Raw genomic sequence first — 24,379 nt, forward strand, 5'->3', positions numbered from 1 at the left:
CCACTTGTTAAGTTAAAGCCTCCTTTTCCTCCTCCTCCTCATTTGCCTCCTTCACACCACCCATCCTATTTCTTCTCCTCTTTGTCACTCAGCTGAAACCAGTCATTCCATTCCTCCGCTGGGAAATAGAGGTCACGTATCGACTTGCTCAGCGTCCCTCTCTCTCTCCAGCCACAAGACCCTCCAAAAGACCCCCCTTTCTTATTCCTCCTCCTCCCCCATCTCAGTCCATCACTCTACCCAACCCGGAACATCCCATCCCACCTCCCAAATTTCAATTCTTCCATACTTACCCTTCCCTCTGCTCCCGGTCCCCCCTTCCCACCCCAACCATGCCCTCAGCCCAATACTAATTGGTAAATCTGTTGAACCATAGCAGTTCCAACAATGAGACACCTGGAGTTCTGTCAAAACAAATTTCCCTGTGAAACGGCCTCAAGTACTAATACAGTACACGCTCACAGCCCAGCCACAGAATCAGATGTGGGACTTGGGCAGAGGAGGAGGGAGAGAGGATTGGTCAAGCAGGGGGATATAGAAATTATAGTAAATTATCATTATTTGGAAAATAAGTAGTGGGATGAGGTGGGATATTTTTTAAGGTTCTTAAAGACCAATATGACAAATGAACTTTGTCTGCACATTGTACAATGATTTAGGGTCACATTTTGATGAGACATTTTTGCATCCAACTGCAAAACTAAGCTGCTATTTTAAAAAGATCAGTGCCACCATCACTATATTTCCTTTTGTATTTTCCTCTCAAGTGCACGCACGCACGCACGCACGCACGCACGCACGCACACACACACGCACACACGCACACACGCACACACGCACACACACACACACACACACACACACACACACACACACACACACACACACACNCACACACACACACACACACACACACACATACACACACACACACTTGTTTTACTATCCTTATGGGGACCAAACAATTGATTCCCATTCAAAATCATATTTTCCCTAACCTTAACCCTAAAGGCTCGCACACATTGCACCGGTTGTGGGTCTAGGATTCGCCTGCCTATCGTTCAGTGCGCTGCTTTAGGGACCACCCGCTGTAGACGTCTGACTAACTAAATGTTTTACTCGATTCTACATGTAAAATCAGTGTGCACTCGGTTCGCAAATTACGTTCAGGGGTGCTAAGTACTCTTGGCCAGCAAACACTATTGGTGTGACTGAGCCCTAACCCTGAACGTAACCCCTAAGCCTAAAATAGCCTTATTCCTTGTGGGGACCCGCAAAATGTCCCCACTTGTCCAAATTTGTCCCCACAAGGATAGTAAAACCAAAAACACACACACGCACAACTGTGCTTGACAACCTTACTTGACCTGTCTGGGACTGCTTATCTAGCACACAAACATACACACACACCTACATTGGATTTGGCACACATACATCTACACCTTAGAGAGACACGAACACTAAAGAATATGCAGACAAACACATATTTAAGACGCACTCACACAGAAACACAGACATAGACACACCCAACAGAGCTCCTGCACTACCTAGTCAAACAGGTTCTAGCAGACACTTTTTAGAGAAGGGAGGGAGGGAGGAAAAACTAGAAGGAGGAAAATCTCTCTCCACTTGACATTTAAGGTTGTTGTTTCCGAAAGTGTTTTTTCCAAGTGCAACGACTTTATTACCAAAACGGTCTTGATGGAGCATGGAAAATCAACAAGCAATTGATAAGCCGGAGCAATTCAAGCAGGCAACTCAAGAGTCCAGGGGTCCATTCAAAGGATACAAAAACGTGTTTTCTTCTTGGATCCTCAATGACAACCCATGTCCCGCCGTTCCTGTCAATCCCTTCATCAGGCTAACCATGCAACCATGAGCTATAATCTAGCCTAACACCCACTGATCTGGCAGCAGCCTTGCAGACCAAGGCTAACCATTATGTCCCCATCCATTCAAACCCTGACTGTTTGGGTCCGTCAAGGAGGACACCATAGTTAAATGAGACACTGGGTAGTAATATAAAAATGCGAAACAAATCATTCATGGTCCTTGGATGGCTCTAAGCACCTTCTGACAACAGCAGAACAATTCAGAAAAGCTAGACAGCCTTGTCTCGTCCGAGTCCCTCTTCTTTCAACATCGACCCCCCCCCCACTAACATAAATACATAGGCAGACACACACAGTCACTCACTTAGACCACACACACACACACACACACACACACACACCACACACACAACACACACACACACACCACACACCACACCACACACACACACACACACACACACACACACACACACACACACACACACACAACACACACACACACACACACACACACACACACACACACACTGCATTTTCTAGTTGACTTCTTGCTGGCTCATTTTCAACCACAGATGCCGAGAATATAGAGAATCCTCTTCAAGAGAACTGTAGATTAAAATAGAATAGAAAGATTCTCTATCCTGGATGGTAATTCAAACACAAAAACTAATTTGTATTTATACAGAGTACAGTCCTCCAGCAAAAGACTGGAAAACGTTTCACATCTCATAATGTGTGACAAATGTTTACCAAGAACCTCAGAACTGATGGAGATTCAGATCAACAAATACATGATCCATTTGAATTAAATCACTTTTTCACAGCACTCTTTTTGATTTGAACCAAACCATCAATACATGTTTGCCCATCGAAGAAGTGCTCAGAAAGGGATGTTTTGGACCTGAATGCCAAGACAAAGGTGCTCAAAGTTGACCTATTTTGCATACCATGAGACAATGTCCATCACTGGAAAATATATTGATATTTATTGATATAATTTAAAGCTTACAAACAGGGTTGTCAAAACATTTCATAATTCATCTTTTATAACATTTTTTATTTATTTTTTACTTTTTTTGTCAATTATCTAAAAATGTGTAGATGCCAATTTTTTTCATATTCACATGTTGTAGCTTAGACCCTATTTTACATTATCTGAGGTTTTTCTGATGTGCCGCCATCGGTTGAGACACAACATGCTCTTGGATGCAGGGTAGGTGTCATGTTTTGGCTGAAAAATATACTAAAATGGGAATAAAACTGAAATGTCAAATTTCAAACGTTACCACAAAGATGGTTGGATTCAGCCACAATGTTGACTTAAACAGGAATATCTGTTGTTTTAAATTATACTGTCAATCCTCCATAGGAAACCTATTGAAATCATATAAATATTTATAATAGAATAGACATGACCATTAAAGTTAACATTCGATGGTGGGTAGACCGGCGGCCATCTTTGTGATAGCAATTAGAAGCTAAATTGTCAATTAAATGGAAATGGAAATGGTGTACCAGCTAAATTGCAGTGGTCTGAAGGGATAAGTACATTCTATGAATTCTAGTTCTGTGTTTCAAATGACACCCACCCTGTATTCAAGAGCATTTTGTGTCTCAACAAATTATGTAAAGTAGGGTCTAACATATGCCAGGGATAGGCAGATTTTTTGTACACTGCAAATTGACCACAATCAAGCCCAAAAAGAGATTGGATTTGATCATTTTGTACTTTCATTACATTGAGACACAATCACATGTCTCTTTTTAAATTTGTGGGACTACTTGGTGAACAGATGTCCTAAATAAAATTCATTTTTAGCTGAATTCCCGGTGATGTTTGTCTCGCTTGCGGGCCGGTTTTGGCGCCTGTTGCCGACCCCTGACATACAGTACCAGTCAAACGTTTGGACACACCTACTCATTCAAGGGTTTTCTTTATTTTACTATGAAGACATCAAAGGAGCTCCCACATATGCTGAACACTTGTTTGCTTGTTTTACTTCACTCTGCGGTCCAACTCATCCCAAACCATCTCAATTGGGTTGAGGTCGTGTGTGATTGTGGAGGCCAGGTCATCTGATGCAGCACTCCATCACTCTCCTTCTTGGTCAAACAGCGCTTACACAGCCTGGAGGTGTGTTGGGTCATTGTCCTGTTGAAAAACAAATGATAGTCCCACTAAGCGCAAACCAGATGGGATGGCGTATCGCTGCAGAATGCTGTTTCAGCCATGCTGGTTAAGTGTGCCTTGAATTCTAAATAAATCACAGACAGTGTCACCAGCAAAACACCCCCACACCGACACACCCCCTCCTCCATGCTTCACGGTGGGAACCACACATGCAGAGATAATCCGTTCACCTACTCTGCGTCTCACAAAGACACAGCGGTTAGAACCAAAAATCTAAAATTTGGACTCATCAAACCGAAGGACAGATTTCCATTGGTCTAATGTCAATTGCTCGTGTTTCTTGGCCCAAGCAAGTCTCTTCTTCTGATTGGTGTCCTTCAGTTTCTTTGCAGCAAGTCGACCATGAAGGCCTGACTCACGCAGTCTCCTCTGAACAGTTGATGTTGAGATGTGTCTGTTACTTGAACTCTGTGAAGCATTTATTTGGGCTGCAATCTGAGGTGCAGTTAACTGTAATGAACTTATCCTCTGCAGCAGAGGTAACTCTGGGTCTTCCTTTCCTGTGGCGGTCCTCATGAGAGACAGTTTCATCATTGCGCTTGATGATTTTTGCGACTGCAATTGAAGAAACTTTTAAAGTTCTTGACATTTTCCGTATTGAATGATTTTCATGTCTTAAAGTAATGATGGACTCTCGTTTCTCTTTGCTTATTTGAGCTGTTCTTGCCATAATATGGACTTGGTCTTTAACCAAATAGGGCTTTCTTCTGTATACCACCCCTACCTTGAGCCAATCAAATGTGTTGTGACAAATGCATTAAGAAGGAAATAAATTCGACAAATTAACTTTTAACAAGGATACCTGTTAATTTAATTGCATTCCAGGTGACTACCTCATGAAGCTAGTTGAGAGAATGCCAAGAGTGTGCAAAGCTGTCATCAAGTCAAAGGGTGGCTACTTTGAGGAATCAAAAAAATATATATTGTTTTGTTTAACACTTTTTTGGTTACTACATGAATGCATATATGTTCTTATTCTACAATGTAGAAAATAGTACACATTTAAGAAAGAAAAAAACTTGAATGAGTAGGTGTGTCCATACTTTTGACTGGTACTGTACGTGAAAATGATTTTYTTTCTTCTCGTTTATGCATTTCTAGATAATCAACCTTAAAGGGTAAAAATTATATATATATTTTTTTTAAACGTTTTTTTTCAAGACATTGTTAAATAGTTTGACAACCCTGTTTGCAAGCTTTTAAATTATATCAAACTCAACCATTTATCTTTTCCAATGATGAAGACATGGATGTCTCATGGCCATACCATGAGACATCCATGTCTTCATCACTGGAAAAGATAAACGACTGAGTTGGGGTATGCGAAATGGGTCAACTTGGAACACCTTTATCTCCTAAATGTTTTGGCATTCAGGTCCAAAAAGTCCCTTTCAGACCACTTCTTCCATGGGCAAAACGTAAGCAAAGTTTTGTTTCAATCAAAAAGGATGCTGTCAAAAGTGATTGAATTCAAATGGATTTAACCTATACTGTTTGACAGAAACCTGTATGGACCTGAAAGCATCATTATATACCATGTTCAAACAGCAGAAAGTTAAATCAACAGACACTTAGGCACTGTTGTAAAGCCAAAGGGCACAATCCCTATCGATGGAGACCGTAATGCTACCTTAAGAAAAAACATTCTAAACCATCTGATGTTAGCGACACCAGAGACAAAGCACAGTCAGCAACCTGAGCTGGGCTACACCAAGTATCACAACACTAGTGGGTTACAAGCCAATTACTTACAGAACACAGTTCACAGTCTTTTAAAAGCATCTCGGGAAATCAGGATTGTCAGAGAACTTGGAATGTATGTGTTGCACAAGACATGAGTACATATGTAGTGTGAAAACCATGGCTAAAAGGTCAGTAGGTTAAGGCTGTCAAAAGTATCCAAGACATATCTGCACCAGCTGCCATTTCAGAGCAACAAAGCAAGTCAACAACACAGCAGTAGCAGCACTGAATCAGTAGCAAACACAACAACATAGCATGATTAGGCTATCATTAGCATTATGGTTGTTATTATTACTTTATTTTTATTTTTATCAACATCATCATAATTTGTCAGTTGTTATTTTGGCATCATCAACCAGCTAACAAGATACTTGGAATTCAAAGTTCTCACCAACTGAAATTGGTGAAGGCTCAGATCTGACTGTCCGGGGAATTCCAAGCAGAAGGGCCCCTGAAAGGCAAAGACGGACGTTCCCGAGTCACACAATTATATCAGCTCACACACACATCATCCTAGCCTACCAGGAACATGAATGTAAAGCAGTGTGTTTTCACTTCCCAAAAGAAATAGGCCTTCTTTTCACTAGCTAAGCTATTCATTTATTTAACCTTCTATTTCCTTTCCTTATGGCTACCTCAGCTTTCTCCAGGGTTCCATGCCTATCCGTATACACACACATTACACAGAGAATATGAGAACATGGGTTGGCTTTGGGTTGGTTACATGGCTGTTATACTGTTATACACTGGAGTTTCTCAGCTGTTCTCGCTGCTGGTTCAAAGACATCTCCTTCTTTGGCTCTTAAGTAAATGCAGCTTGCACTAGGGTGAACATGGGGAGATGTATTCCTGTGCATTAGGTAGGTGTGCAGCTAACAGCCAAATCATGTTTTACATCACTCTAAAATCAGGAGAGGAAGGGCATGGAAAGAAAGAGGGAGGAAAAAAGAGGAAAAGGGAAAAGAAACAGGGAAGGAGATGAAGAGTTCATGTATCATTTTACAAAAAAACTCACACACAATCATTCAGACACAAACACACAGACCCCCAAAAACTACTGAACCACCTAAGTTAGTTATGACAAAGTGTTTTCACCATATACAGTCCTGAAACCTCACACATAACGTTACTGTACTGTACAGGTTAGCCTACTCTGCACAAAAGTCAATAAGTCTTGTGTGCTTGACCCTATGACTGCTTGACCCTGTGGGAGACAGATTTCTCTCAACAGGATTACAGTATATACAGTGGTTATCTGTGTGACTGCTTGCACGCACACAAACACAGTCTAGATCTGCCCATTACCTAGGGTGGCCTAAGTTTACAGGGGTTAGCCTACATAATGGCTAAATACCACCCAGAGGTAAAAAGGACAAATGATCTCTCAACTATTCATGTGCGTATAAAAGCCGCTATTCACATTTCTTCCTGCAATCAGATGACAACTAATGGTGGCGTGCTCTAGGCCTAGAGTGCATTCCTGAGGAAAAAATATCGAACAATAAAGGAAAAGGTATAACAAAATAGGCTACGCACTATTACAGGTCAGAATCTGGATGGAATTTTTCCTCTATAAATCCCTATAAATTCCACTGTCGCTTGCTCAGTCATTCCTTTGTTGGCTGCTCAGCAGACACTGACTGTCAATGGGAAGTCTGTAAACAACTGGACATTCAGTGTTGTAGAGAAACAATGACTTTGTCTAGATTGGGTTTCACTGAGTGAAACAGAAAACCCCTATTACCCATTCTTGTCACAGTTCCCATGATTGACACACGTCTCAGCTAGTCTCACATTTGGCCCCCAAAATGGTCATGATGTCAGCATGACAGTGCAACGTCTGGTTTGAGACAATGGACAGGGCCAAGGCCTGTTGGGTGGCCAGAAGAGGTACAAAGCCCCCTGTCTAAGGGCTGTCTCTTATACACATCTAGATGTGTATAAGAGACAGGTCTAAGGGTGAGGCCATGTCTCCTACCAACAGAAGAGCCGAAGGGGCTCTGGTCGAGAACACTACTGCCATAACAGACAGCATTGCATTCTTCTGTGATAATGCTACCACTGACTTTGCTCAGTCTACCCAAAGCTTGCAGACTGAAGCAAGGATGATTATCTGAGCAAGGTAGAGGAACAGAGCGAGAGAGAGAGAGAGAGCGAGAGCGAGAGCGAGAGAGAGAGAGGGGGAGAGAGACAGACGGAGAGAGGTCTCCCCTCGTAAACAGTGAGGGCAGTGTGTCTCCAGTCTGTGACCCTGGGGGCACTCATTAACAGTGAGGCCAGGCTCTCCCACCAGGGCTTCCAACCCACAGAGTTATTGTCTGTACAGCCCAGGTGGACTGCAATTCATAGGGAGGAGACTTGTCTTTATTTAACGTTTCTCAACATACAAAGATGGACGTGGAGTAGACAAGAGACCACTGGCCATGTCTTTTCTAAGGATGACCGGCCAAGCTGTTTAGCCACAGTGGGGGACTGAGAAGTCATTGTGGGCATTTCCTGAACAAATCTATTCTTTTTTTTTTTTTATTGGGAAGGAGACTTAATTTCAAGCCAACTCCCACTCCCATTCTGTAGCTCTTGTTCTAGTGCACTTTTCTATGGAGAGACAAATTGGCCTAAAACGTGAAAGCCAAGTGTTCATTGGTTCAGGTGGGAGGTCTTGCCACACATAGATGTAATGGTCAGATTCCATCACTTACTCAACGCTCATTATCATAAACTTGGAGTAGGCACACAACAGGACACTATACTCCCTCAAGTTCCATTCTTCACTGCTCCTGACACACACACACACGGACACACACTACACTGAGGCCTGGTTGGGAAATGGTTAACACTCCAGCCGTCCCCTGTTGCCAGTGAAAGCCCAGAAAACAATGGAGACATTGTCCAGCCTGAACAGACTCTGAGGAAAGGACTAGTGTGGTGTGGAGTGTGTGTGTATGTGTATGTGTATTTGTGTGTGTTTGTTTGTGTGTGTGTATGTGTGCGCACACTCTCTCGCTCTCAAACATATGCATATTTCTGCCCCAGTTCCCAGCATGTCAATTTAAGAAACATTGTCAAAAATGTTTGACGTGCACCACAATAGTAACTCTAAAGTGGCCTCTAATTTAGGTTATTCATCACTTAACCCAGGGGTGGGCAGAAATTATGGCTTGAGGGCCACATTGGGATTTCAAATTCTGAACTGATTTGTTCATCAAAAGCTATTTGCGGGCCAGAAGAAGGACAGTTATTTGAAAATGTAAAGGTCCATTATAATTTCTACATACTTTCTATCTAGTTTTAGACCTCAAGAGTGGCCTGGAGTGTTTTATTTACTCCCCCCCCCCAAAAAAAAAAACCTGACAGCCTATCATTTACGTTGTCCAATGACTGAGTTAGAAGATATTATTATTTAAAGCCAACAACAAGTGACGTACCCTTTCTTACATTCCCTTACACAATTCTTGCCTTACAGAGTTGAAATGTAAAGTACTTTTCTCAACTTGAATGTGTAAAAAAATGGCATGACCAGAACACCACCATGTTATGCTACTGGGACACAGCTATGTCCTGCTTGAGTAGCAGCAGTTGCCAGCTGTGATGTGGGGGCACACACACACGAAACAGATCCCGTAACAAATCAAAAATCTGTCACGTGGCTCAAAACAAATCCTATTTCGAGCACCTCTAAGCTACTAGGAAAATGGCATAATACATCAGCCGATGTAGGCCTACTGTATTTGGTGCACCAACAATTTAACAAGAAAGGATAACCTTCAGTTTTTTTATAGAAGACTGTCAACTCATTTAGTTTTGAGAATTGACTGTGTTTATTATGTGTGTATGAAAATGAGTCAAATGAAGATACTGTAGCATACGACTACGAACTGAGGGCTATTCTATACAAAATTCTCTCAGACTGTTGACTATGTGAAGAACAAGACAAAAATGTCTCTCCCTGGGTTTCTTTCTGAAAAAAATACACATCAATAGACATAAATAAATAATCACTTTCAGCCAATGGTCTAAAAGTTCAGCGGCAGCGGTTTGGAAGCTGCCCCGCGGGGCGGTCAGACACATCAAAGGGCCAGGCATGCCCCCTTTGCGGGCATGGAGGAGAGGGGCACGCCCTCGTAACGACAAGCCCCTGTGAGGTCACTTCCTCCTTTCCCTTCATGGCTGACCCTCAAGAGTTCCACCTACTTCTACCCCAGAAACTGACCTATCCATAGATTCTACACAAGACAGTATGTTTTTGTTTGATTCTATGTGTATCTGCCCATATGTCTTTTTCCATCTCTTTGTCTATCTGTCCATCAGTCTTTGTCCTTCTCCATCTCTCATTGCTCAATTTAGCATTTGTATGAATGTATGTCTCAAACTTGATATTTTTGTCTTATTTACTATTTCACTCTCTCTGACTTTCTGAAGTTGTTGAAGGGTCAATTGAACTTCGGATCGCTCTCTCCTTATCGCTGGTGCCTATCGGCTGGTTTTTATCGCTACGGTGCAGATGACACATTTCAAGCCAAAGATCGGTCAAGGTGCCCAGGTGTTTTTCCCATTTGAAAGCAAAAAGAAATGACTGTTTACGGCCACATTTTTTTATAAGGGGATTACGTAAAGCGGGGATCATCGACTAGATTCAGCCACGGGTCGATTTGTAGAATGAAAATTGACCGCAAGAAGATATAATATTTGACTAAAACATACTAATTTCAAACCTTGCTTACATTTGTATACGATCACATATTCAGGTAACTGCCAAAATAATGGAAAGACTTGAGTAAATGAGGGATACAAAGTACTGTATATTGAAAGCAGGTGCTTCCACAGGTGTGGTTCCTGAGTTAATTAAGCAATTAACATCCCATCATGCTTAGGGTCATGTATAAAAATGCTGGGCAGGTTATTATTATGGCCATTATTTTGGCTACCATGGCTATGCCCCCATAGGATAACAATGCCCCCATCCATAGGGCACGAGTGGTCACTGAATGGTTTGATGAGCATGAGAACGATGTAAACCATATGCCATGGTCGTCTCAGTCAACAGATCTCAATCTTAACACTTATGGGAGATTCTGGAGCGGCACCTGAAACAGCGTTTTCCACCACTATCAACAAAACACCAAATTATGGAATTTGCAGTGGAAGAATGGTGTCGCATCCCTCCAGTAGAGTTCCAGACACTTGTCGAATCTATGCCAAGGTGCATTGAAGTCGTTCTGGCTCGAGGTGTCCCAATGCCCTATTAAGACACTTTATGTTGGCGTTTCCTTCATTTTGTATTTGGCAGTTACCTGTATCTCTATTATGCTTGGGAATACTTTGGAACAGATTTCCATAATTCAAATCACTTGGAGTTGATTTGCTGGTGGTTTTACAGTATTTTATGTCCAACAATAATAATAATATATATTTTAGGAACATATAAACCAGTGGCATTGAAATTTTTTCACCTGGGACCCCATTTTTTCCCGCAAGAATTTCTRGGGACAATTCTTTTTGCAAGAATTTCTCATGACCCCACCCAAATCTAATGACAACCATAAAATACATTTTTACATCAACAAATAAACTTCAATTCATTACATTTTCATCTATTATAAAATAAACCAATGAAAACACTTACTCAATGAAGTGTAATTTTTCTAATTTATATTCCTCAAAAAACATTTGTGTATTGTCCCATAAAATAATCTGTATTGTTAATTTTTTGTCCCCCCCCCAACAAATAAAAATAATAAGTAAACATTTGCTCAATAAAATTGTATTTTCAAAGGTATCTTTCTCAAAAACATTATATATTGTCCCATAAAATAATCTGTACTCTTAATTTGTTTGGGGGGGGGGTCATCACTGCAGTTTCCCCACAACCCCACTAGGAGTTGCGCCCCCCGACTATGAATACCACTGAAAAAGACCATGTTGGTTGGGGGGTGGGGTTTGATTGTGATACGAAGGGCCAAAGTGTTGTTATCTCTGACATTGCCCGAGTCGCCTAAACTGATCTGTCTATCCGTTGTTAACACTGGTACGATGCAAATCAGGGAAACTTCTAATAAAACTCCCCTCAGTTGGAGATAAATGGAGGAGGGCAGGAGGGAGAAGACAATACCAGCTTCATCTCACATTCAATTTGATCACTTACACTAACAGCAAGTGCATTCAGGTGCAGCAACACCTCTGATCTTACCAATCAAACAAATAAATAAATAAACAATGAAGATAGACGTGTTTGCTGGAGTAACAAGATGCTAATGCATTCTGACTACGAAGCATTTTAACTGTAACCGTGTTTTGGATGTCAAACTCCTCCTAAAGCCCTCGGTACGAAGGAGCAATGGAAGATATGAGGTGATAAGTATTTAAAGCCATATGACTCATGGAGGAATAAAAACTGAAGCATTTACCTGCAGCTTAACTGCCTCCTACCAGCTTCATGATTTCAGAGGAAATGGTGTCTCTTAAAATAACCACGCAAGTTGGGCCTCCTGAACTTTACGGTATAAAAATAACACTGGCGTCGCTCTGAGGATAAGGACGGCCTGTCCTACTGAGTTTGCTTGTTGTGTTCGTTAGAGCACTGTCATCGCCATCTCTTTGTCTTAAGCATAACTTTTGACAGGGTTTCTGCTTTAAAAAAACAGACTATTTTAAGCTGTACTTAGCGAAAATAGGCAAAAGACCAAGAGGGCTGGCTTTCCAACTTTCTCTTACTGTTGAACTGGAAACTATTGATGATAGTATTTTTTTATTGTGGCTCATAAAAACTAGCTCTACTTATCAAATACCAACAGTGACTCATGTGGAGACAGTTCCTTAACATCATTTAAGCCACTAATTATTCACATCCTTGTGTAAAACTCATGACCTAAACAAATGTTGACTACACATATTCGCTCCATTGGTCAACACGGGGTCAGCTATGTGGTTAAGTCTAAATCAATCAGACACTCATATGCACAATGGGTCTATAGTGTAGCCTATATATAAGTGTATGTCCGATATTATTGCATGGAGACCATGTATGAACTTTAACATTGGCGTTATCTCAACTATCCTAATTACAACTCTAGAAACAATGCTACCCACCATGCCAATACTGGCTCACTTTTAGTCCTCTTACTAACACCAACTTTTATTCCACACCTTTTTATATTCTTCACTATATACCACCTTTACATTGGCCAAACATGGACAAATCTGTTAATAATAGAGAACTAGCTTTTGAAATATTGACATGGTCCCTATTAGACTATCACTGTCCAGTCACGTAGCCAGCCCGGGCGCAGGGCGGTCATGCTCTTTGGAAAGTGAACAGTGTGGGTTAGTTAACAATGTGGCTATAGCTCCTCCTTCACTGTGCTCATATAGTCAGAAGAGTAAACATTCCTGCTCTGAGGTTGTGGGTCATCTCCATAGGTTTCCTATTAGGTTAAGCTAATTATCCATCTGCAAACTCTACTGTACAGCAAGCACTGGGTTGGGCCTTGTGTCGCCACACACACTGCGTCAGGAGCGGCGTGGCCGTCCAAAGAGCAATGGCCATCTGCCACTTTGGCAACTCCACTACAGCTGCCAGCTTATCCCTTTCACAGAGTGAGCTTTCCCTTACAATTGGCTTTACGCAATCAATACAGTCAATATAATGCTTATAATAGGGTTGGGCTCAATTCAGGCTCAATAAGGCAGTCAACTCAGGAAGTGATTCGAATTTAACATTCAGACATGTTTTCAGTTTATTGAAGTCATTGAAAATAAAAATATAATTTTTTTTTCTCGATTATTGAATTGTAATTTTTGTTTACTTCCTGATTTGACTGCCTTCAATTCGAATTGATCCCAACCCTGGTCTCTAGGTATTTCAGTTAGTCACTGACATCCATTCAACAGATTTTGTGTTGGAAAAAGAGGGTATACAGAGGTATACAATACAGGGTACAGGAGAAGGATTGTATTTCTGTTTAAGGGGCAAAAGGAGGTAGAGAAATGTAAAGGAATAAAGAGGGGGTTACTTACAACAATGTGTGCTGGTGACGGGGACCGGGCATCTTTAAGTGCTTGTCTACTTTGAAGACTTCCATGGTTAACATCTAGCAAGGGCCATTTCATCTGTAGGTACTGTATGGTGAGAAAGAAACAAAATGGACAAAAAAAGAAATACCTGTTACCAATGCAGAATGTTAAATACTAAAACATTAACACAAAGGAATCAACATTCTAAATGTGATCACATAATTTAGAAAGTAAAAACCAACTCAAAAGCAAGCAGATGGGGATCCCAAAGCGGGTGACAACCATGGTGGGTTTTACCTCATGACATTATGTTTTCGGTGTCATATTAGTCCGAAAAAACTACTACAGTAGATTGAAACCATTTATTACAGATATGTTACATAAACATTAAAAAAGAGAACTACATGTCCTAGCAGTTTGAACGGGATACAGTAGTTGTGTTGTAGGGCATCCATTCAAGAATTAGAACCGTTCCAAATCTTAGGTAAGCTAAATCACTGCTTCTATGCCTGAGAAGGCTACTGTACGTGGATTATGGGTTTAGAATGATTTGATGCCATAAATGTGACCACTCTGAGATTCCAGGTGACTTAAATGACTTTTATTGGTCAGCCTCATAAAACGGTGCACTGTGGATCCACTGGCCGCTATTATGGGTCTGAATCCACCTAGTGACTGTCCTAGTGAATGATTGACTTGGCTTTATTAGGCCTGAGTGACACATACACAGAGAGCGATGCAGAGGCGATAGAGCCCTTTAAATCAGATGATATGCCAATTGCTTTGGCGACATAGTCTAGAGAGAGAGAGAGAGAGCGGGAGCGAAAGAGGGGGAGCGAGAGAGCAGGAGATGGAGAGAGAGAGTGAGAGAGAAAGAGCGAAAGACTTACACGAGACATAGACCATTTTCTCATAAATTGGGTAGAGCCCTTTAAATCAGATGATATGCCAATTGCTTTGGCGACATAGTCTACCATATTTCGTTTCCTGACGAGGAAGGAAGGAGGAGTTGCTCTGAATTATGAGCTAAGCCATCAGGGAGAGCAAAGTCTAAACCACTGTAAGACAAACTTTACAGGGGCAAGACCATCATAAAGAAGAAGCCTAGCATCTTAAGTATTGTGACCAATATCTTCCTTGTCAACAGGTCATATTGACAAAAAGTAAATTCAAAGGATTCAAGGATACTCATATAATGCAATAACATTATAATGCAAAGCATAATTTCCCCCCGCTCATTCCACAACCCACAGCTGAATGCTTTCCCTTCTAGACATCTATTTGCTGTGCCTGCCCTTTGCTATAGCTAAAGCTCCCACTCCATTCTGACCCAGTGATCCTAGGGGATGACCCTGCTATCGGCTGTGACATAGTCTCCCTTACGAATGTCAAGGCCACCTAGTCGGAGGGGGTACAGACTGAGGTCACCTCAGCTGCCTGCGCTCACAGAGGGCCCCCAACATTAGTTAAGTTACTGGGGGGTCAACAGGGTGAAACAGACACTTATTGTACAGTGTGAAAAATAGAACTACTAAATATCATGGCAGGGCACACTGTGTAAGACCTTTCCATACCGCTTACTGCAAGAGAGTACATTCAAATAGTTAAGCAAACAATATGTCCAACAGTGACAGGAGTTCCCTGAATTTGCAGGTGGGGCTGTGCACACACTGATGGGAATGCGGACAGTCCAAATATTGAGGGCAAAATACACTGTCACAAAGAACTATAAAACCCTGTACAGTTGATGTACATGTAACATGAACAACAACTAAATATACGCAGGGAGAGCAACAGAAAACGAGCGCAACAAGGTCAGATAGGAAAATAGACTCCAAGCCAATAAGACCACATGAAGAGAGGAAAGAGAAAAAGGAGAGTGAAAGAAATAGGGGGTCATTAGTAGGGCCGGGACGATCATTAGTATCATGGCAAGGAAACAAAACACAAAGCAGATTTAACTTCTTAAGGAAAACAGCCCTAATGTTGGAAACAAACATCATTATGTGTCATCCAGAGTCACATTTATTTACTTATGTATAGCACATACATACAACAGGTTTTTAAAGGACTAAAGAGTTTGGTCTGCTTCTTGTTTTCACTTTTGCCATGGAAAAAAATATTACAATACAGGTATCGTCACAGCCCTAGTCATTAGAGTTGGCTAGTAGAAACACAAGAGGGTTACGGACTTGTTTCTTAACCTTGAGACCACAGGCACTGCTCTCTCTAGTCAAGGCTGGCGCATCCGTAAAGTGTGCCGCCTCATACCACACTGGGCCCCAAAGGAAAATTCTGACAAGTCAAGTTGGCCTTGTATCTTGGCCTCTGATGCAATCGGAACATCAACCGCTGGGCTAGCTAGGATTCTGGCCAAAGAACTCGTTCAGAGCTAGAATTGGAATGTTGTCATTCCATCTACGTCTGTGTTCCTATCCTTATCCTCTAAATAAAACAATCACAATGGCCCTCCTGCTGCCCCGCTATCCGATGACGACAACTCCTTTCTTGTAGCCTATTCAACTACCTAATCAGAGCAAGTCTCTGTCCTCTAAGTATGGGCCTGTGCTAGAAGAAATCTGTACACTTCTACACTGTGTTGCTGTGTGCATCTGCCTGTCTGTGGTTGTTACTACGTCAGCAAGAGTTTGTGTTTGCGAGCATGTGGCACGTGTGTATTTGTGTGTGTGCTTGTGTGTGTGTCACGACCTTTCCCGAGACCGTGGCTAAATCAGTGGTAATTAGCGGAGAGTTGACCACGGGGTGCATTGCTGTGGCTTGTGCTGGAGGGAGTTATTGACTCCCGTCCTCTGGCTGGCTCCACAACCACTCATTTATGACCCCCACAAGGCTTTTACTGCAACTGTCTTTGTTTGCGTTTGTTTGTGCATCGAAGGGTGGAAAGCACGACTTGTAAAGCTCCAGTGTTGTGGTCTTGTGGTTTTTACAGACCACCCATATTGGGTATTAATTGCCATGAAGGGGGGTGGAGTGTTGGTACCACTGTTATCTATGAGGTAACTCAAGACAGCCTATACTGGTGCAAGAGGGGCTGGTGGATGGCAGGTTACGAATTCTGATTCCAGTCATGGGAAGGTCTTATCATAGACTAGACTTGCCAAATTATTGTCCAAGTTGAGCACACAGATGCACACAAATATTCAGACACAACCGCAAGGAGGCCTTCAGTGAGGGGACATCCCTTAAGCCTCTGTCTTGAGGTGGTGGGTGGGGGATGAAAGGTGACACTCCAGAGTGTGGTGCTGGAGCGGAGAGAGGAAGAGTGCACATGCCCTAACAGGCAGCTCCACTTCAGCCTGCTATTGCAAATGTTCTCACACGCTAATCCCTCCTGTAGGTTTTACAAGCATGCCAAGGAGAACGGAGCCCCGGCGAGTGCCAAGCTTTCCAACCCCACCTCCACCTCCTCCCCATTTACCCTCCTCCTTCCCTCCAACGCCTACTGACGGATGCATCGCCTGGGCTTGAGTAGGCCGTGACCCCTGACCCCTCTCTGCCGCCCGGCTCCTCCTCCTCCCACCCAAAAAAAACTCTCCCACTATTAGGGCCCCCTTGGTAACTCAAGAGCCATTCCAATGTGACAAATTGCTCCGGCGTTCCAGGATAACTCTCTCGCCCCCCACCTCTTCTTCCTCCCCTTACCCCCATCCCCCCCATCTCTCGCCCCTAAGAGCCACCCAGAGTACACACTGTGCATCAGGGGCTTCCCCCTCCCCTCCCTCTCGCTCCCCCTCTAACCCTCTGCCCCTCCTCGCCTCGCCGGGCCCCACAATGGGAGCTGAATGACTCAATTGTCTCTGATGAAGTAAAAGACAAGGGAGTCCTCTAAATCCTTACAGAGGGATGAACTCTCCCTCTCTCGCCTGGAGATTTCCCATAGTGACAAGCAAACTGTTACAAAGGGGGTGAGAGTGAGTGATAGAGGGAAAGAGGGTGGTCTTAAAAAATAGCCCCAAGCCCCCACATTTCACTACCAAGGTCCAACTGCTGGACTGTCTGCTCGCCATATTTGAGTGACTGATGCAAAAGTTCAGCTTGGCATGGTATGAGCTGCTGAATGTGACCCAGACACACTAACTTTCATCACAATGCAAAGAAGCTGAGGCTAACCCAGTGCCATCCGTTATACAGAAGGACACAGCGGGAGACAAGAGTGCATTGTGAGTGCTCACACATCATCCTCACATGTCCACACCATAAGTTGGGTGATAGTACTGAATATTTGATTTGGAATATGAGAGGACTCTTATTTAAAATATATAACAAATAGACAACAAGAACATTTTAACCTGAAATAGTTTGATACATATGTCATTAACACTAGTCTAACGCATAATGTTACTAAAGCACTCCCAAAATGTATTTATTGAAAAATAAGCTAAGCAAATCAAATCCATTAAAATATTCTCATGCACTTTTATTAGCTATAAACTATGTATACTGAGTCAGCTACCCTGAATTCTGGAGGTGGTCAATGCTGTGAAACCTGTTCTTGTTGAAACCCCATCTGACGTGTTTATTACAAGCAACCCGAGCCTCGGCACATACCGGCTTGTTCATATTGTTTTGGATTAACAGCAGAGGCTTTTCCCCAATCAGACAAATAGGGCTCCTAACGTGCCAAAGTGGCTCGGAACACCGGGAATATTCCCAACAGGCCTGCGAGAGAGGATGAAGTGAATCTCGGTCTCAGGCCGAACAGGATCCAGAGGCATTCCTGCCACGTAAACAATGTTAGGGGGAGATCGACGGAAGAGAGAGAAAGCGGGAAAGAGGGGCGAGCAGCTCGGATTTACAGCCAACATATGGAGCCTGGGTCTTGCTCTGGAGACCTCGACAGATCCCCGGCCCATCTGTGGCCGTGTGGGCTGCTGCCTCATAGTGCAGCCATGACACAGCCACCGCCACCCAGACATACAGTAGGAGCAGTGGGCGTGTACCACACACATAAACACACACTTTGACATGTAGGCTACAAGGAGCAACACAAGTGCATTCACACAGTGACACATGCATGTACACATACACAAAAGTATTATTATATATWTTTTTTTAAATGGTTCATGCTTTGTAAACAACAGGTTTAGACTAACAGTGAAATGCTTACTTACGGGTTATTTTCCAACAATGCAGAGTTAAAGATAATGATAAAGCTACTTGCATGCACAAAGAGACACGCATGTTCACCACACACACCACACACACACCACACACACACACACACACACACACACACACACACACACACACACACACACACACACACACACACACACACACACACACACACACACACAACACACACACACACACACACACACCACACACACACACACACACACACACATTACTGAACACATGCTCACACACAGGAACACACTGTGGCTAACTGTTCATCATGTCCAATGACACCCTGGGGACAGGGGCCCGGGATCAGAATGACAGCTTGCAGATTACACCAAATCAAACAACAAATTTAAAAGAGCTTTATTTGTGTTTGCTGTGCCCAAAACAAGTGAAAGACCCATTTGAAACAGAGTCAATCCCACTATCCCAGTGCCCCAGTGTCAAGTCCTATTGGGGTTGAGTTAGACTAAAGGTCTGAGAAAGAGTATTGTTTAGTTAACTTCATGTTCTTCTAAGGACAGCTGCTACATTCAAATAATACTTGAAAATTATGGGCGAATGTGTTTCCTTCTTACATTTGTGGGTTCCTTTGTCTAGGCCACAGGTGCAGGGGTTAAACATACACCCAATTGTTGGGGCGGGAACAGTAATTTTCTGTAATTGGGGGGGATAATGCAATCCAGATCCTTTGAAATCCCCCAGGTCAAAAGAGAGACCTTTTCCCAATCTATAGGATACACCACACATTTGAGAAGGAAGAAGAGCGATATAAGCAGGCAGAAAGTGAGGGGAGTAGAGGGAAGAAAGTCCAACCAAAACTGAGAGAAGGTTAGTCGACGAGAGAGGGCTCTTCATGACTGATTTAGTTCTTCTAATACACATTTTATGAGTAAATAAAAAAAGTCTCACCAGCTCTGATAGCCAGAGGCATTTTGCAAGCAGGAAAATAAAAGTGGAATGTGGGAAGGCCTGGGGTTTGTGTGCCCCGGGGCGGGAAAAGGGGTCCGCTGGGCCTGTATTTACTCCAAAGCCAGAACCGTTAGGGGATTCCACAAGGCCCTGACAGCGCGGGGCCGTCGACCCACTCCAACCCCCCCCACCCCCCCTTCTCGCGCAAGATAAACTCAACCTGACACTTTTATATGGACGTTTTTTTAGGCCCCCGGTCCCGCCTCCTGCATCCTCTAAACATATTCTACGAACTGTTTGAAAACAACGTGGCCAAAGCCAAGCTGGTTTCAAAAGAGTTTGAGACATTGTACTCTTAAAGATTTTTATTATTATTTTGGAATAGATTATTTTCTTTGTTTTCTAAAAATGTGTCCCTGAACCCTTTCCTTATCTGTCCTGTTCTGGACGTTAACTCTGGTCTCAAACACGGGTTCATGAGATATGTGCAGTCTTGCTCCTACACTGTTTACTTAACAGGTGTGGACAAAATGTGCTATTCAAACACCAGCTGATTTGCTGGAAAGTTTCTAAAGATTGCGCAACACATATTCAACTAAACTAAGGAATGAAAAAAAATCAATAACAGCAGTAAAATGCTCCATTTGAAAGACAAAAAGCATCTGAACCAATGAGAAACAAAACTGATTGGCTGTTGGAGCTGGAGTAATCCAATCCCACTTGGAAGAAGAAAGACCAGTCACAGACATACTGGGGCACTCACATCTTCTCCAAGGATGTGACATCACCCCAGACTCCAAATTCTTGGTGGATTTACGGCATACAGACACAGAAAATAAACAGTGTTGTATTTCTCTGACTCCCCCTGTCTCTGCCTCCATGTCATTAAGGGCATCTCTGGGCCTGTCTATAAATAGAGCTGGGAGGCTAAGGACTGCAGGGCCTGCTGTTCCTCCGACAGACCCGGGACACTAATGAACAGCACAGGCATCTTTAACATCAGGACTTCCTGGCTGGCTCTGCTCTCAGGTACTGCTTCGATCTCAGCTTCTGTCTCCAGTTCTCTGACTGTTACTTCTCACGTTTCTCCACCGCTCATCTCTCAATGTCAATGTCTATGTCTGGGCCTCTTCCCAGACATATTCCAGCAAATAGTAAATACACATAATTTGTAAACTGTATGTCGCCTTGGATGAAAGCATCTGCTTGATGACTGTACTATTATTGTTGCAACACTAGTCTACAGAAGCCCAGAGCAGCATAGTGAGTGTGGGCAGTGAGAGAGTGAGATCAGGGCTGAGATGAGAAGTTCAGGTCAGATCCAAGTCCTGCTGCCCGGTGGATTCTCGTACATACTGACCTACTTAGCGGCTACGTGAGCTCAGCAAGCTAGCACAGCAGGTGTGTCTGAGCCCCTTATGCAAGGAGCTCGCTCTGTGGTAGGAAAGGTTTGGGTAATAGGTGCACATTGTGTGTACATGCTTGCCTTTGTTTAGGAGAAGTGGTAATATTAAAAGTATAAAATAAGAAGTTGAAGGTTGAGACAGAGCCCTGGAACCTCTACTTGCAGCCACCTTGAGCAGGTTGATGATGATGATGATGATGATTGGCTTTGTGATGTTGGATGGATATCACCCTGACACAACAAGAAGGTTACCTGTTAATTTAGGTAACTATTTAGGTAACTATATAGTTCCATGGCCGTCGGGTTGGAGAATAATTATATTGAAATATAAAGGGAAGAATGCAGGTTCCTTTAAGAAGCATACACTCACCTTGTGAAGCAATAACATCCTTCAGATAGAGAACATGCATACACACTCACACATACACACTCAACCTTCACATACATGCATACAGTACAGTCGTGGCCAAAAGTTTTGAGAATGACACAAATATAAATTTTCACAAAGTTTGCTGCTTCAGTGTCTTTAGATATTTTTGTCAGATGTTACTATGGAATACTGAAGTATAATTACAAGCATTTCATAAGTGTCAAAGGATTTTATTGACAATTACATGAAGTTGATGCAAAGAGTCAATATTTGCAGTGTTGACCCTTCTTTTTCAAGACCTCTGCAATTCTCCCTGGCATGCTGTCAATTAACACTTCTTGGCCACATCCTGACTGATGCAGCCCATTCTTGCAATAATCAATGCTTGGAGTTTGTCAGAATTTGTGGGTTTTTGTTTGTCTACCCGCCTCTTGAGGATTGACCACAAGTTCTCAATGGGAATTAAGGTCTGGGGAGTTTCCTGGCCATGGACCCAAATATCGATGTTTTGTTCCCGAGCACTTAGTATTCACTTTTGCCTTATTGGCAAGGTGCTCCATCATGCTGGAAAAGGCATTGTTGTCACCAAACTGTTCCAGGATGGTTGGACGAAGTTGCTCTCGGAGGATGTGTTGGTACCATCTTCATTCATGGCTGTGTTCTTAGGCAAAATTGTGAGTGAGCCACTCCCTTAGCAGAGAATGGTCTCAGGATGCTTTATGTTGCATGACACAGGACTGATGGTAGCGCTCAACCTTGGTCTTCTCCTGGACAAGCTTTTTTCCGGATGCCCCCAAACAATCGGAAAAGGGATTCATCAGAGAAAATTACTTTACCCAGTCCTCAGCGGTGCAACCCTGTACCTTTTGAGATATCAGTCTGTCCCTGATGTTTTTCCTGGAGAGAAGTGGCTTCTTTGCTGCCCTTCTTGACACCAGGCCATCCTCCCAAAAGTCTTCGCCTCACTGTGCGTGCAGATGCACTCACACCTGCCTGCTGCCATTCCTGAAGCAAGACTAGGTGGAATTTATGCCCACCTAAAAAATACGCCACTTCGCCTGCACAAGCTCGTAAGCAGTACACCTTACTATAGCATCTACACCACCACCACTCAGACTAAACTCAGGGTCTAGAATAACGAAAACAGTTTTAGGAAGAAGTATGATCTAAAAGCAGGCCAATGTCGGAGATACAGAGGCCCAGCGCCCTACTTTGCTAGGCTCACCTCCAACATGACACTCGTAGTATACTAGAAGAGCGAGTTAGATGAATCTAAAGAAGAAGACAATGTGAGATTATAAGTGATGTATATGATTTTATTTAGACTCGAGTTCCCATCCGCTGTGCAAGCACGTCGTTGGGTGGAATTATTACTGGCTCGCAATCTGTTACGCGAGTCAGTGCACATGATACGCGGGTACGTAAGTATGTCTGAGACTTTCATGTTACAGACAACCACAGGCTGAAATTCCGCTGTTTTGCTGATTCCTAAGTACTCTCATGGGAAGGAGAAGTCGGACTGCGGGGGCCTCACTCTGTGGTGCACCTGCTCGCTCTGCGCTTACATGCCGCTAAAAGCACACATACACTCAACGACTCACCATCTGATGATGCATAGCTGCTGCACTCGCGGATTACATAAATTGGTATACCAGACGAGACTCCTCTCCTATCGCACTCCTCAGCCCTCACGGGGATAAGTCAATGTTGAACAGAGGCACCAAACATGCATACTGCGCACAGACTAATCTGTCTAGTGTTTTCTTCTCTAACTCCTCGATCAATACTGGACGATCGTGTCTGCTAAGCTAGGTGTGGTTCCATTGGCCCTTGACCACTAGGTTTTTTACCCTGTAGTGTTGATCTAGAATTATAGGGTGGGCAATCTACTAGTGGGTCGTGGGTGTACTATAGTAGGTTACATATACAGTACAGGCAGCAGGGGTGGCGATTTAGACCTCTGTAACATTGCCTTGGCTGGGTGCACAACTAGCCCATTTTTGCTTTAGATGCATGTAAGACTAAGTCTAAGAAGTCCTAGTAGGCTGCAACGCTTAAACGCAAAAATATATTAATTGCACTATGACGGCACGTTAGTTACTTCTTGCATACAATGACAAATGGTGCCCACCCCAAACTGTTAGGGTTTACATTAAATCTGTCCCTATACCTTGGCTATCAGTGAGCCCTTTTATTTGAGCCGAAACAGCTGAATTCAGGCCTCATTAACATCCGACTCTTTGTTATGTGTGTTGATGACAGCTTGCCTTAAAACACAAGTGAATGGTTCTATGACAATTGAGTATGTACCAAAAACATGGCATAAGGAACGAAAGAACCAAAATGGACGATTTGATAAGAATGGCCAAATCCGATAATTTCAATTAAAGCGATATTAATGAGCAAGCCCCAAACGCACGGACACTTCCTCATATATGTACTAATTCAGCTCATCTTTTTGAATGTAAATCGTTACAGTACGTGAGCCAGAGTTAATCTTGCTTAGTTTTACTAACATATAGTCACTGTCTACATGAATTCCTCCCTGTACATCCAAATGTCCAGAACTCGCTATTTAGGATAAAATAACAGAGTGGGCGATGCATGATAAGAGACCAGAAGATGAAAAGCTTTTACAATATTGATGATGGGACATATCTTCCTCTAAAAAGCACACGTCCATATGGTCCACATCTCGTGTTCAACACACCAACAGTTCCAAACACAGCCTGTGCTAGTGGTTTAAGTTAACGACTGAGAGATACTAT

At 42.9% G+C, this 24,379-nt stretch overlaps 1 protein-coding gene across 29 annotated transcripts in view; it reads right to left on the bottom strand.

Moving 5' to 3' along the window:
* The window catches only part of tcf7l2 (transcription factor 7 like 2), a 98,860-nt gene that overhangs the window by 50,135 nt on the left and 24,346 nt on the right, over positions 1-24,379 (bottom strand). For 21 of the 29 annotated variants that reach the window (XM_070444850.1, XM_070444852.1, XM_070444849.1 and 18 more), the window contains exons 4-5: positions 13,783-13,884; positions 6,161-6,220 (exon numbers count right to left, since the gene is read on the bottom strand). In XM_070444850.1, the coding sequence (XP_070300951.1) occupies positions 6,161-6,220; positions 13,783-13,884 (162 nt within the window). The remainder of the gene's footprint in view (positions 1-6,160; positions 6,221-13,782; positions 13,885-24,379) is intronic. The other 8 variants (XM_023992961.2, XM_023992962.2, XM_023992958.2 and 5 more) reach the window with 1 other exon arrangement.

This window comes from Salvelinus sp. IW2-2015, linkage group LG8 (assembly GCF_002910315.2).
Source record: "Salvelinus sp. IW2-2015 linkage group LG8, ASM291031v2, whole genome shotgun sequence".
Lineage (NCBI taxonomy): Eukaryota > Metazoa > Chordata > Actinopteri > Salmoniformes > Salmonidae > Salvelinus > Salvelinus sp. IW2-2015.